This window comes from Helianthus annuus, chromosome 11 (genome assembly GCF_002127325.2).
Source record: "Helianthus annuus cultivar XRQ/B chromosome 11, HanXRQr2.0-SUNRISE, whole genome shotgun sequence".
NCBI classification, from domain to species: Eukaryota; Viridiplantae; Streptophyta; class Magnoliopsida; order Asterales; family Asteraceae; genus Helianthus; species Helianthus annuus.
In genome coordinates, this window is record NC_035443.2 from 97,702,569 (window position 1) to 97,718,570 (window position 16,002).

Below are 16,002 nucleotides of genomic sequence, written 5' to 3' on the forward strand. Positions count from 1 at the left end.
CATTGATAAAATTGCTTTACAGAACCGTGAAAAGAATTTGACAGAGCTTTGCTACTCTAGCCAAAAAGTTACAAATGAAGAACCCACGTCCACTATTTATAGACCTCGCAAATCCACACGTACCAGTAAGAGCGGATGGGCTCGGTTCGTACGGATTGAGACTATAGCCCATTCGCACGGATGACTCATCCGTACGAATGGGTTATTTACAACAAATCCCATTTAATCCAGTACAAACTACAATCAAACACATACAATAAACTACTAAATAAAGTAAAACTCGATACATGACGTAAGCTACAGACATGCATTCACAGATTTCCTTCGTCTGATTTCTATTCTCTTCTATAAATTTTTTCAATAAGAGTTAATTTTTACAAAGTACAGACACAATAACTAGTACACTTTGACAACACATCCAAAACCCTGCCAAATGCCTTTTTTCCAATACAAGTTTGTGAGGTTTGGTGTTCGTTAAAAATATCTTTTTCCTCATAATATAGACCTTATTTTGGGACACAATCAATGGCTATAATAAAATGTGAAAGAAGACTCGGCCCATTATTTTCATGGGCTCAATTACCTTATTTAAGGAGGTGGAAAAGGGGACTTTTTATGGAAGGGTGATGACGTCATCAAGTCAATCAATGGTGCTATTTTGCTGTGACCAGAGTTGTGCATATCGACCAGCATTTGACAAAAGAACTTCATGAGGACCTTGTTCTACAACCATTCCACCTTCCATAACTATAATCTAATGAAAAAAAGAACACAAAATAATTATTTATATTACCATCCCAATGTGGGTCTTAAGGTTTTTAAAACATGCAACTCTTTGGGTGACTTTTTAGCGCTTTCTTATGCATTAAAGGTATATTATAACATTTAAAAATTTAAATTTTTAAAAAGGTGATTTAGTAGTCGGTTCTATGCATTTGAATATTCTTTAGGTGACTTTTGACATGTTTCCTTTTTGAGTTAAATGCCCGGATAGTCCCTGTGGTTTGGCTTTTTTCACCTTTAGTCCATAACTTTCTAAAATTACAGCTATAGTCCCCAACTTTTTCAATTTCGTTCCCGGATAGTCCCTGACGTGGATGGAGGTTAATTTTCTCAGTTAAGTGGATGTGAAATGACAAAAGTACCCTTTCTAGTAAAACCCCTAAAAATCCATCCTTTCATTCAGATCACTATACCCACCATCAACTACAACCACCACCACCCTCCACCGGAGAACCACCACCTCCGCCGTACATCCACCATCCCCGCCATTAACACCACTCCACCCCTTCAACCACCGTCTCCCTACAAACGTCTGCCCAAGCCCCAAGAGTTTGGAAACAATACTCGAATCAGTTGAAAAAACCAACACAATGTACATCAAAAGCACCAGAAGGTACAACAAATAAGCAAGCGTTTGCAACAGCTGCAGGAAAACATATGTGTTCTGCGAAGTAGCGTAGAAAAACTTGAGCGGTTTGAGACCGGTTACAAGTGAGGAGAGTGCGAGTATAGAGAAGTAGATTGATAGGTAAATTTGGATGAATATTATTAGCTTTTGAAGCGAGAAATACACTTTTATTTGGTTGAAAATGAGGGATACGAGAAGAAATGGGATTAAAATGAATAAAAATGAGAAGAATGAAGTGGCTATTGGTGCGTATTTTTTACCAACGATGGGGTTTACTCCTTTATAGATGTGTTTGTTGGCTTTGTTGAGATATGTTTTTGAGGTTTTTGAGACCACTTCTAGATCGGGTATCAGTGTTTCTTGAATCTGGATGGTAGATCTTTGAATTCTGATACAAAATCGTCTTCTTCATCGTCTTCTGTAAAAGTCAAACTACCGATAGGTTTCGTTGACTTTTGTTCTTTTGTAATGGGTTTGGTTTTTTTAGGCTGATCTATTGACTTTTGGGTCAAAAGTGATGAGTTATTTGTGGCGGGGGTGGTTGAAGGGGTGGAGTGGTGTTAATGGCGGAGATGGTGGATGTACGGCGGAGGTGGTGGGTCTCCGATGGAGGGTGGTGGTGGTTGTAGTTGATGGTGGGTATAGTGATCTGAATGAAAGGATGGACTTTTAGGGGTTTTACTAGAAAGGGTACTTTTGTCATTTCACATCCACTTAACTAAGAAAATTAACCTCCATCCGTGCCAGGGACTATCCGGGAACGAAATTGAAAAAGTTTGGGACTATAGCTGTAATTTTAGAAAGTTAGGGACTAAAAGTGAAAAAAGGCCAAACCATAGGGACTATCCGGGCATTTAACTCTTCCTTTTTTTCCTTTGCTATTTCTTTAGCTTAAAACATAACCAAAATCGGCTCGCTCATAGTCAACAAGTCCAAAGGCCAAGCCTATCATGTAGTATCATTAGGTAGGAGTAAGCAAAAAACCAAATAATCCAACCGTAGTTAAACTAACAGAGCCAACCAAATATTTGATGGTTTGGTGCTCAGTTTTGTTAACCAATTCAAATGTTTGATTTGATGTTTAAAAATCTTTTAAGTGGAGGAGTAAAGTCCAAAATTTCAGGTCTAAATATATATATATATATAACTTATTAATATCTTTTATTTTTGTAAAACCCAAATCTATATTAACCCTGCCCATGCAAGACAAATTCAAAAATGAAGCCCAATGGAAAACGAACCGAAAACGAACCTAAATGAACCAATCGAGTATACATTTTCAATAACTGAAACTTTTGGTTATGGAACGGCTATCAACTGGAGAATATTTTGAGAAAAAAGAAGGACTTGCCTCATCACACTGCATTGCAGTTGTAAGTCTATGAGCAATAAAGACAGATGTTCTGTTATTGGCAAGTGCCCTTAGTGCACTTAATATCTCTGCTTCTGTTGTGCTATCTAGAGCACTTGTTGCTTCATCACACAACCTGAAACAAATATATTATCTAAAATTCAAACCTTTTTTTAAACAACTAATGCACGAGCTAATGCAAAATTGCCGGAAAGCACGAGCTATTGATAAGACAATCAACTTACAAAATTGCTGGTGCTTTCAAGAACGCACGAGCTAGTGCAACTCGTTGTTTTTCTCCACCGCTAAGCTTCAATGAGTACAAAAATTAGGAAAACTAGTATAAGTTTGTGTAAAACCGATTGACTTGTAAAATTATATCTCAACTATATTGCACATAAAGAGAACAAGAACAATCTAAAAGACATGATTTATATGTTACCCTCCCCTGTCAATTGAATTTATGAACTTGTGGCAATTTCGATAATGGGGTATATCTGTACTTTGACATACAAATAAAGGCAAAATAAACAAAATTATTATATTCTAAAGTAGTTACCTTAAGGCCTCGCTCTCCAACAAGTGTGAAATATTTATCAGGGAATTTCATGATGGTGTCATGAATTGCTGCTTTTCGGGCAGCATCATATACCTAGAAGAAGTCTATTGATTAGTCAAAAGAAGCCATTAACTTATATTTTTATAAACAGCATATTGCAAATGAATGAACCTGTTCAGGGGTAGAAGAGAGACAACCATACTGAATGTTGTGGAATATTGTGTTGTTGAATAATACCTGCTCATAAACAACAGTTTGCAAATCATGCAAATGCCAACTTAATAGGAAACATAATGATGCAGTTAGGGCCAGCCCAGTTCGTGACCCGGATTACAGCAGCTCTCGCCCAGTTGAAAACCCAGGTTAAGACCAATCGGCCTTTACATGGGGAGCAAGCTGGAATCGTTATTTGAATTATTAATATTCAGTATTATTTGCTTTATATACTTTTGTTCTCTCCGTACACTTTCTTCACCGGCACCACCAACGGCCCTTGATTGTGAACACTAACTAATCCTAGCCCTTGATTATCACTACACAAGTGTATACACATGTGTAAATCAATGGCCAGAATTTGTTCACACATTTCACAAATACACTACTGTTCACTCTAGAACCTCACCCTATATATATATATATATATATATATATATATATATATATATATATATATATATAGGGGAGGGTTCATTGGGAACACTAAAAAAGTAGGGAACCGGGGAACACTCTTAAAAATTCAACTTAACATGTTAAAAATCAACTTTTTCTAAATTTTTTTCGACGCTTTTCCTTATAAATACATGTAGAAACATTTTTAATAAAACAATTAAAAAACTAAAAAATATAAAAAAAATGTTTAAAAAACAAGTAAAAAATATATCTTATAAAATTAACTTAACATGTTAAAAATCAATTTTTTTAAAAAATTTTTCAGCGCTTTTGCAATAAAAAAATCATTTTTGTAAAAACAAAAAAAAAATTAAGCCTTTTTTTAACTGTTTTTTTATATTTTTAGTTTTTGAATTTTTTTATTAAAATTGCTTCTACAAGTATTTATAAGGAAAAGCGCCGAAAAATTTGTTAAAAAATGATTTTTAACATGTTAAGTTAAATCTTTAAGAGTGTTCCCCGGTTCCCCACTTTTTTAGTGTTCCCTAATGAACCTCACACTATATATATAACGATACTCGGTACTCAAAAGGATCCTCCATCGATTCAGCCAATTCATGTTAGGACGGAATTCCAACTAGAGGATATCTTCGCAAAACCATGCCGGAACGCACAATTAGACTTCATATGTAACAAGTTGGGCATGATTAACATCTATGCTCCAACTTGAGGAGTGTTAGTTGTAAATAGTTGAAGGACCTAGTTGTTAACTAGAGGTGCCTACATGCAATTAAGAGTCCTTGCATGTAATTATAGATGTCCTTACATGCAATGATAGGTGTACCCGAATGTAATTAGTTATTTCTTTTTGGTTCCTTTTCTTCCCTATATATAGAGGGTTCTGTGACATTTGCACATTTTCAATCATTGTACAATTTCGATCATTTTCGTGTTCAATAAAATGTTATATTTTATTTACGAAACACGTAACCGTACGATCGAACGAAACGATATCCACGACAATTCCAAAACAAAATCCGAGTTACACGTGCCTTAACACCTTTATATAACCTAAATATTAAGTTAAAAGGGGTTAAAAATGACAAAATGCGATTATACAAGTCCAAGGGCTGAAACTGCCAAAAACCAAAAGTTCTGCCAGCTAAAAGGCTTACGGTCCGTAAGGACCCCCCAGCACAGCAGAATTGGCAGCTGGCTGTTCTGCATTTCTTGGCCCCCAAGTCGCGATTTTTGCCACTTCTCACCTGCTTTAGACACCTGGGAGGACACTAAGCATTGCCATAACACCTGGATGGGCACTTTGCATGATTTGGTGGCCTCTTGATCACTATAAATAGGTGATCAAAGTCCTCATTTCAACTTGCTCATTTCAAAAATTCTTTCTCTCTATCTTGGAGCTTGTTTCCAAGCTGATTGGAAGCCTCCTATCTAAAGTTCTGAAAGTGTTCTTCAACACAAGTAAGTACTTTCCTTAGTTCTTTCATTATTTTAGCTATTATGAGCTAAAAGTCAAACAGTTTGACTTTCTGTTTGACTTTCGGTTCTGACCATTTTTGGTCAAGTCAAAGTTCAAATGAACTTTGCAATGTGATTGTAATCACGAAGGTATTAATCCCTTGCGATTGCACCTTCTAATTACCACATTTAGTAGGCGAAGCGACGAGTCAAAGTTTTATGAATTAAAAGTAAAAAATGCACAAAAGTGCATTTTACGACGAAAACGTTTTCAGATTTTAAAACTTGAAAGTTTTAACACCAAATCAGTTTTATAAAATTATTAGACATGTTCAAACATGTCTAACTCATCATTTCTAGTTTAGTGCTTTTTATTTAGTCGTAAGTCAAGCCAGTTTGACTACCGCTTTGACTTTCGAATCTGACCCGTTTGGTCAATCTTAGGATTCGACCAAGTGCATTTTATGGCCATAGTAGGGGATACAAACTTTTTTCCTGTGGAGGTAGGACTCCACCAAGGGTCAGCGTTGAGCCCTTTTCTTTTTGCGGTTGTCTTGGATGAGTTGTCCAAGTTGATTCAGGAGACAGTTCCCTGGTGCATGCTTTTTGCAGACGATATTGTGTTGATCGCAGAGACTAAACAGTGCCTGAACGCGAGGGTAGAGGAGTGGCGCGTAGCTTTAGAGGGCAAGGGCCTAAGGATTAGTCGATCTAAGACTGAGTATCTACACTGTGATTTCAGTGGTGTAGCCGATGACGATGACACCCAAATCACCATTGAGGATCAATTGGTCCCGCAGACAACTAAATTTAAGTATTTGGGGTCGTTTGTACAAAGAGATGGGGACATAGATAGTGATGTAACCCACCGCATACAAGCTGGCTGGTGTAGATGGAGGGCAACCAGTGGGGTTTTGTGCGATAGGAGGTTCCCAACGAAAGTAAAGGGAAATTTTACAGGGTAGCAGTTAGGCCAGCTATGCTATATGGAACAGACTGTTGGGCTATCAAGAAGTCACAAGCGCGCAAGATGGAAGTAGCAGAGATGAGGATGTTGAAGTGGATGTGTGGACACACGAGGTTAGATCGGATAAGAAATGAGGTTTTTAGAGAAAGATTAGGAATGGCTAGTATATCGGATAAGATTAAGGAGGGGAGATTGAGATGGTTTGGGCATGTGAAGCGGAGGCAAACGACGGCACCAGTTAGAGTAGTGGAAACTCTTACTGTGGAGGGGAGGAGAGGAAGAGGTAGACCCAAACTGACTTGGGATGAGCAGATTAGGCATGATTTACTAGAGTTGCATCTTTCTGAGGACATGGTCCAAGATAGGACTTCGTGGAGGCGTAGGATTAGGGTTAAGGACTTCTAGAGGATATTGCAGTAAAGTCTTGGGTGGTTTTTAGGGATGTAGGTCTTTCTTATTCTTAAAGTGACTTTACCAATGATTGCAGTGATTGCTTTCTGGTGTTTATGTCCAAATGATGTTGTATGCTATTATACATAATTTACATTATATTGTGTCACTCTGATCACTTTCTTGGTATTGGTGGCTTCCTATTTACATTATATTATGTCCAATTGATGTTGTATGCTATTTCTATATTGTTTGACTTGGTGTGTTGGCATGTTGTTCGTTTTGGAGCCGAGGGTCTCTCTGGAAGCAGCCTCTCTATCCCTAGGATAGAGGCAAGGCCTGTCTACATCTCACCCTCCCCAGACCCTATAAGTAGCTTTGCTATTTGTGGGATTTACTGGGTATGGTTGTTGTTGTTGTTGTAGTAATATAGGGAATAACCCTCTGAGGTTATACCTTATGGTCATGTCGTTTGGCTAGTTATATGACGAGTCGATTTTATGTACTTTTAACTTTCCGAAAATGGCCTTTCGGCACATAAAATGGTTTTAAGCATATAAGACCAATGTTTTGACATCTAAACTGATGTTGCAACATAATCAAACTTGTTTTGACATATTAGACTCGTCATAGGACTTGTTTTGAGTTACATTCAAGTTTTGCTTAATTTATTTGAAGAAAATATTATTTTTCATTACGTAATATATTTTTAATTTTTTTCTTTTAAGTGCGCTTTTTTTTCTCGGGCCCACGTTTTTTTTGCGCCTATCGCCTAGGCCCTAATCGGAGGAGCCTATGCGCCTAGAGTGCGTTTCGCGCCTTTAATAACTATGTTTCAGCGTAGCTGATCTTTCGCCATTTGTTGTTGAGATAGATGATCCTTTTGACTCGAGGATGAGTCCTTCCGAAGAAAGGGAGAATGATGCAGTTAGGGCCGGCCCAAGTGGCAGCCCAGTTCGTGACCCAGATTTCAGCAGCTCTGGCTCAGTCGAAGACCCGGGTTAAGACTAATTGGCCTTTACTTGGGAAGCAAGCTGGAATCATTATTTTAATTATTAATATTCAGTATTATTTGGTTTAGACTTGGTATTTTATTTTGTTTCCTTTTTCCTGGTTTGTTGCCTAAATTACTGATTAGGTTTAGGCTTTAAATACTCCTTTGTTTTGGTTGAAAGACTTGGTTTTTTATTCAAAATTTTACAATAAACCGATTCTAGTTTGTTTGATCCAAGTTGTGGCAAATTGCATCACATGAAATGGATCAATTAACAAACATTCAATACATCGATTAATGTAGTTTTATCGAACTTACTGTATCTTGTGGAACAACACCAATATGCTTTCTAAGGCTTTCAAGCGTCACCTTCCGTATATCCTGACCATCTATCCTCACCTGTAATGCAGAAATCTGGTAAGTGATAACCTTTTAAAAACTTTAGTTCAAATAATTGCACTCTTATTGTAATAACAAAATATTCACATGTAACACACTCTTTATTATTATTATATATATTAAAAGGCTATTTTTTCAACATCAAACATCTCTAATCCCTCAACATTAATAATAAAATGTTTAGCCACTCAACTTTAATAATGACATGTTTAGCCCCTCAACTTTAATAAGTTTTTCTTTTTAATTTTCATTATTTACCCTTAAACTTTATTATCATTACAGTTTGATAGGGTTAAACCCTAAAAGAGAAGAACTAGGAGAATATTTGGAGAAGATAGGAGAATTTCAAACTTCAAATCTGATTTTCCTTCCTTCATATTACGTACATAAATAAGTAAATAACCCAAACAATTACATTAGACTCCCTAAACTACTAATAATTAGTAAAATACCCCTAAACTATTATTCTTCACGTAACACAATTTATACCGTCAACTTTTAGCTTTTTTCCTTTTACTTATTTTCTATGGTTTCTTTTTAGTTTTTTTCTCAACGTAATGTTTTTCTAAAATTTTCCATATGTACCTTCGTAAGTAGGTTATTTCAATTACATTTCGAACCCGCCGCAGATATTCATTTTTATGGGTATAACGAGTGTCAATACAGTAACTCGTAACGAACTGAACAGATAACTTTTCCTGGTTTTTTTATCTTCACGTAGACTGGTCCATCACAATTTGCTTATTTTTATCTATGTTTTAAAGCCACTACGGAGTGCGGGTGGTAACCCATTAGTTTATTTAAGAAATGAATGAAAAGTGTTTCGATACCATCTCTTACAAAAAAGATTTACACATTATCACCCGTTAACCAGCTCATACGAACTGGGTCAGCAATTAACAAAGAACCAGTTACCGTGCCAGATTGGGTGTCAAAGAATCTGAAGATCATCCTAAGAATTGTTGATTTCCCTGCGCGTGAAATTTAATATAACAAGAATTAGATTTAATAAAGTAATATGATTTTCCTTAAACAATTTTGCAGTGTGCGCATATAATACATATATGTGTGGGCACTTGGGGGCAAATGTGAAATTGCACCAACTTTTAACGTTATTTTACTAATTTTGCGAAAATATCGTTAAAAACGGCGGACGATTAGTCATGCATCAAGTGGTGGAGTTGAAAGCAGAAAGACACGGGGGGTACATGCACCAATCGGTCTTTGTCCCGATGAGTGTTATGTGCCTTAAATCCAAGGCTTAATGCAAAACTACTATCCATAGTTGTTAAAAGCCATCGCCTCTTGCGCCTAGGCCCAATTTCCTAGCTAGGCGAGACAATTGCGCCTTAAGTCAAGACAATTGCGCTTTAATTCTCCATGTGATGGTTCATGCGCAGATTCCGGCCAAATTTTCTAAATTCCGGCAAGATTACAGCTAGATTTCTACTTTTATCTAATGAAACTACTTTTATACACTAATAAACTAGCATTTTATAACTTTTGGTATTAAATAGACGATATTAAATGTTATATAATAGCTGTAGTTTATTTTATTTGAAGAATGGTAGTAATTTTCTATCATACAAAAATATTTTAATTTTTTTTTTGTTGTGCGCTTTTTTTTCTCAGGCCCGCGCTTTGTTGCGCCTTGCGCCTAGGCCCAGACGAGGCCTATGCGCCTTGGGTGCGCCTAACACCTTTAATAACTATGCTACTATCGAGCCCGGGGTCTCACAGGAAGCAGCCCCTCTATTCCTACGGAGTAGAGGTAAGGCTGTCTACATCTTACCCTCCTCAGACCCTACCTTAGCTTTGCTATTGGTGGGATTTACCGAGTATGATGATGATATAAACACTTGGTGGGATTTACTAAGTATGATGATGATATAAATACGAGCTTGAACTCAAACTATATGTTCACATGAAAAGAACAACAAATATGGTATTGTCATGAGGCAGCTGGAAATATAACATAGTTTGAGTAGAATAGAAACCTCACCACTGCCACTAGTTCCAACAATAGCCACACTTTTGCCAGCTGGCACAACAAAAGATACCCCATCAAGAATCTTTCTATCTGTCAGATAACTAAAGCCAAGCAAGAAAATCAACATATCTAACATTATGCAATGCTTGCTACACCTTAATGTCTAAAAGGAAGTGTTATTGACTTTTGAGTATCAAATGAACTACTTTTTTGGTATTTTTATTATTTATGAAAATATTGCTTTGGGCCAAGCAGTAACTGTATCAAACTATTGAAGAGAATTATAAACATCTTTGAAAATTATCTGCATCAACTTCTAGATTTTAGGAATTACTAGGTTGAATTTCCAAAATCAAAAGCACTTTTTTTCTATTATATATGAAGGAGGAGGCTTATTTACAGGTCACGAGATCAAAATCAAGTACAGTGGATACCAAAATATTTTTAACAAATGCATAAATCATGTAAATCCAAGTTTAAGTTATCATTATATATTAGGTAATCAATTCAAAACAATTGATTAGTGGTCACTGTTGTAATTTAAGTAGCTGAGAAACTTCACCTAAAATGAACATTTTCAAATTCAATGCTACCCCCATCCAACTTGAGAGGCTTTGCATCATCTCCATCTTTAATTTCTGCTTTCTCCTGATAAAACAAGAAGAAAAGAAAAACAAATTAACCAAAGATAAGAATTAGAGGCCGCGAGAATGCAAGATGACAAAACGTGAATATATATATAAATTCCAAACTTACCTCAAGCAGCTGAAACATGGATTTCATGTCAATAAGACTCTGCACGGTTTCACGATAAACGCTACCAAGGAAGTTGAGTGGAAGAGACAGCTGGAAGAGGAGTCCATTAACCATAACCTATACTTATCATAAATAATACCTTATATCACCATAGTTAAATTATCGAAGAAAGCAGCACTAGAGATATAATATAACGACGGTTTACCAAATCACCAACAGTCGCCACACCATTCATGATACCATTTGAACTCAATACCATTGCTGCTGTGAGAGCTGTACTGAATATCAGTGTTTGTCCAAAATTTAGTAACGCAAGACTGTGTTGTGTATTCAACGCAGCACCTTCATAGCCTGAGACCAAATGATATTAAAGTTAGTCAATTAAGGAAAAAAAGTAGAAGTGGCAAGATGGGCGGGCGTGTTGGATGATGAGTCAAAATGGGTTCTGGTAACTTGTGAAATATAGATGCTTACGTTCCAAATATTTATCATACTCCTCTGCTTCATATTGCTCATTGTTGAAGTACTTTACAGTCTGGTAAAAAAAAATACAAACTCAATGCAAAAAGGGAAAAACAATAACAAGCATGAGAAAAGGGGATCTTACAAATTATCATTACATATGAAAGCAAGATACACATATAAATGTTGACTACTCACCTCATAATTTATAAGTGAATCAATTGCCCTTGTACTCGCATCATTATCAGCTTTGTTCATATCCGTCCTAAATTTAGTCCTCCACTTGAAGTTATAGAAACAGAGGTAAATATACATTAAAAAAACAGCTCTCAGTCAAGAGATAAAAAAAAAAAAAAAACTAAAAGGAAAAAAAGGTACTTGTGTCACAGCCAATGTGAAGGCGACATAAGCAGCAACTGATAAAGAAGTAATCCATGCAAATGGTGCTCCAAAATTGTATGCAAGAATACCCGACACCAAAGAAATCTACAAGAACACATGCTGAGTCAGCTGAATTGAAACATGCAGGAAGGATGAAATACAATAAGAGATCAAGTAGAGACTGAAATGCCACAGCAATAAAATTTACAGGCTTTGTACTATAAAGAAAAATAGTAAGATGACAACTTTTACCTCCAATATAGTTGGTACAACATTAAATACCATGGCTGAGAGGATAAAGTTAATAGCACGACTACCACGATCAATAATTCGATTTAGAGCACCTGTTTCTCGGCTGCAAATAGAAAATAAGCTAATATTATTCTGTATGATACTTGTATTGATGGCTAAAGAAAGTAGATGAAATGATTGTTTTGATACAAACACGGCAAATTAAAAGGCAATAATTCCAATATTATGCTGACAGCAGCCTCTTTTAAGTAAATCAGGCAAATATGCTAACATAAAGTGGGTTTCCGAGCAAGTTCAAAAATCATTTGACAGATTTGTGTACTTTATATTCCAAAACTAAACAGGATGTTAAATTGTTAACAGATATACCTAAGATGATACCGCAGATCAAGCTGGTGCAAATGTGTAAACACCTGTATCACACAAAGTATATCATAAACTTTATGCTTTTCGAACATATATTTATCACCAACGGGTCAAACAAAAAATTAAGCTAAATTGGAAATGGGTTGATCGAGTTGAAAGTCGCCCAAAGTCTATTCTAAATGCATACACACTCCTAAATCAATTTTATTCAAAGATTAAGATTATTGTTGTAATAATATAGTTTTGTAATCATAACTAAAAAGGACAAAGAGGTATTTGCAGGTCAACCCAACCCATTTCAACCATACTAAAATATGACTTGTTTTGCCCCGTGACCCGGCCCGCCCACCTTGTCATCTATAATATGAAACATGAAAAATGACATGAGCTAAAACAGTGTGCCACTTGGAAGAAAAGTTGTTTTTCTGGCTCGGTTGTACCTTTCTTGATACCGACCTAATAGTCCGCAATGCAACCTTAGAAAAAACTGCCGTACGCAACTCTGTAACAAACAAAATAAGTCCAAACTGAATGTTATTAGTTATGTGTGTGTAGGGGAAGCTATATTATATAAGATTCGAATTCAAATACACAGTAGCACAACAAGCACCGGCAATTACATCACAATGAAGTACCATTGAAAGCAGAAGCCCCTGTTCTTGCAATCCCATAACCAATCAACACAGCTGCGGGGCTCACAAAAACAGCTAACGCTACTGAATTAGCAGCTGTAAACTCAGAAAGTGAACTAGGGTTTCCTGTCACCGTTGTTAACCAATCAACAGCTAGCTTAAACAAAAAGGGAACTTGAACATTCAACACCTGATAGAAAGAAAAACAGCCCCTTTAAACACATATAACCATCTTAAACCTTTCATCTTACAAAACCTAACAGAAATTTCCCTTCACTAACCTTGGCTCCAACCAAAAATCCCATAGCAGTGAGCACTCTTAACCTGAACTCCATGTTATCTTTCATCCACAAGTACTTTGCTAGTGTACTAAGAATTTTAGCATTATTGATCCGCTCTCCTTTTGTAACAAGATCTGTTTCCTGACTTTCCTCCCATTTCTTATTTAGCTTCTTACCTTTTGCATCGTTGTCACTGGATGTTGTCAATGAAGCATATCCATTAGGCGTAGAACCCTGATAATTACAATCATATAAACATAAATGTGTTGATTTCAACATATGACCTAACATGCTAACACAAACACATTTATCCTTGATGATATTGATTAACAAAGTCAATTGGCAGTATAAAGCCAAAGCAATCGCCAATCATACAAATACGCAATGGATTCATCAACCGTAGTATTAGTTGATTGTTATGTGCCACAACCGTATGCTAATGGGTCATCGCCAGTCTTTGCATGATTTCCTTTTTTCTAGGCATGTTATTAGTTTTTAGTTGAGTAAATGGAGTAGTGGGTTAGATGGTTACAACTGTTAGTCTTATTTAAACGAGTCTGTATCTCCATTTTATGATATGAATGAAAATCTAGAGTTTATCTCAAGTCTTGCATCTTACTAATTTCTTTTGAGTTTGATCCACTCAACGGATTATCTATCAACCAATTGGTACATAACAATTGGTTGATTTCACTGAAAGTTGTCAATGAAGCATATCCATTACCCTGGCAATTACAATCATATCAACCTAAATGTATTGATCTCATCTCAACATAAGCTAACATGAACACATCTATACTTCATGATACTGATCAATAAACTAAACTGGCAGTATAAATTTAAAGCAAATATGCAATGGATTCGTCAACTGTAGTATTATTAGTCAATGAAGCATATCCATTAAGCATAGAGCCTTGACAATTACAATCATATAAACACAAATGTATTGATCTCAACACATAACCTAACAAGCTAACGCAAACACATCCATCCTTCTTCATCATATTAACTAACTAAGTCAACAATGCAATGCAATGCAATGCAATGGATTCATCAAACATAACTAATTTACTTACAGTTTTCCTAACAGGAGCATCCGAAACAAAAGCATTCAATTGCTCAAAAAAACGCGTGGATTTCCTCGGAACTTCCCACGGATTACGCCGGTGAAGGGAGAATTGCCTAGTGAATAGACAACTGCGCAAATCATCGGAAAAACTTCGTCGGAGAAATTGTCGACAATAATCAGTGCTAGAATAACTCGAGATCGGCATCATCTTGTGGAGAAGGATCTGAACGGCATTACCGCACCTTGCGCTGATTATTGACTGCATTTTTGGTTAATTATAACATTGAAATGTTTGATTAAGATCGAGATGTGAAATTTTGTTGTTGTTGAGCCTAATTTAATTTACAGAACGCCGTTCACCGGCGAGCTTCTGCGTTGTTGTAGTTGGATTCGCACGGGATAATATTCCCTCGTTACTTTTGACTTTTCTGTTAAACCATTGATTTTGACTTTTTGTTTGTGTATGGGGTGTTTGTAGAGACGAGTAAGAGGCTCATTAAGCAAACACGGACATAGGGGCAAGTCTAAGGAGATCTTAAGGCATGCCTCGTGCAAGTAGATACTTCCATAAGGCTACTGGGTATGGGTATGGTGATGGTGATGGTCCATCCTCGTCATAGTCCTTTCAAAGATGGTCCATCCTCCAAAACTAGAGGGCATGGGAGAATGGTGCTAGATGATCCTACCCCACAAAACTATGTACAAGTATTAAAGCATAATGTACAAATCCCACAAACAAACAAACAAACAAAAGAAATGGGGCCCACTGTTTTGCTCCGTCTTGGACGTCGGAATACCGACGGAGACGACACGACGTTGGGGGGGGGGGGGCGGCATGGCTGGATGGTCGGCGACGGATGAGGACGGTCCAAAGCCGATCCCCATACCGTATAGCCTAAAGGCATCGGGACGGTTAAGGCAGAGCATGAGGATATTTGAGACAGAGCAAACTCCGTTTAAAAAATGATGCAAGGAGAACCAAGGACTATGAGCGACACTCACGGAATAGATTTGGAAGTCATAAATGTATGAGATGCGTAAGTTGGTATTAACTATTGACATAGTTTATTATATTTTAAAGATGAGCAGAGGGAGGGTTATCCATTTGTTCAAGGGTTCAGAGGACGTGCAAGCCGACTTGGTAATGGACGTGGAAGCCGACTTGGTAATAAGCAATGTTGGTAGTGTATTCAACGGTTCAACTCCCCATCAAGAATCAAGATCCCAAACCCATTATGTTCATTGGCAAGAGAGACGAAAGTAGTTAATGACTTTTTTTGGGTAAAGGGTTACCCCGGTGATTCTATTAAAATGCAACCGCAAATAAGTACAAGTAGTGAGGATGTGTTCCACACTAGTTCATATATAGGACATGCCCCATATATGTATGACCCAGCAAAACAAAACAACTATGACACCCCGTAACCTAGCCTACTATACATCATGATCTAGTAGACAAAACAATGGAAAAAACAAAAACAAACTCCTCAACCGCCATCATCTAGTAGTTAATGACTTTTCTATAGGAAATACAACATTACCTATACCTATAGGGGGTACATATCAAGGATGATACACCTAAGGTCAAGACATTCACATCGTGTTTGAAGGTTAATGTGACATTATAGTCACGAGTTCAAGATTAGGACATTGAACT

At 36.8% G+C, this 16,002-nt stretch overlaps 1 protein-coding gene across 1 annotated transcript; it reads right to left on the minus strand.

The window, feature by feature from the left end:
• Positions 1–318: 318 nt before the first annotated feature.
• On the minus strand, positions 319–14,849 carry LOC110890707 (ABC transporter B family member 25, mitochondrial). The gene is made up of 20 exons (XM_022138332.2): positions 14,353–14,849; positions 13,277–13,510; positions 12,999–13,185; positions 12,804–12,865; positions 12,367–12,410; positions 11,998–12,100; positions 11,743–11,850; positions 11,563–11,646; positions 11,377–11,437; positions 11,108–11,253; positions 10,903–11,019; positions 10,709–10,794; positions 10,159–10,247; positions 9,072–9,127; positions 8,076–8,156; positions 3,493–3,558; positions 3,322–3,414; positions 3,008–3,072; positions 2,763–2,898; positions 319–754 (listed from the first exon to the last, which is right to left on the minus strand). The coding sequence occupies exons 1-20, from the start codon at positions 14,608–14,610 to the stop codon at positions 641–643; spliced, it is 2,190 nt and encodes a 729-aa protein (XP_021994024.1). The 5' UTR covers positions 14,611–14,849; the 3' UTR covers positions 319–640.
• Positions 14,850–16,002: the final 1,153 nt, after the last annotated feature.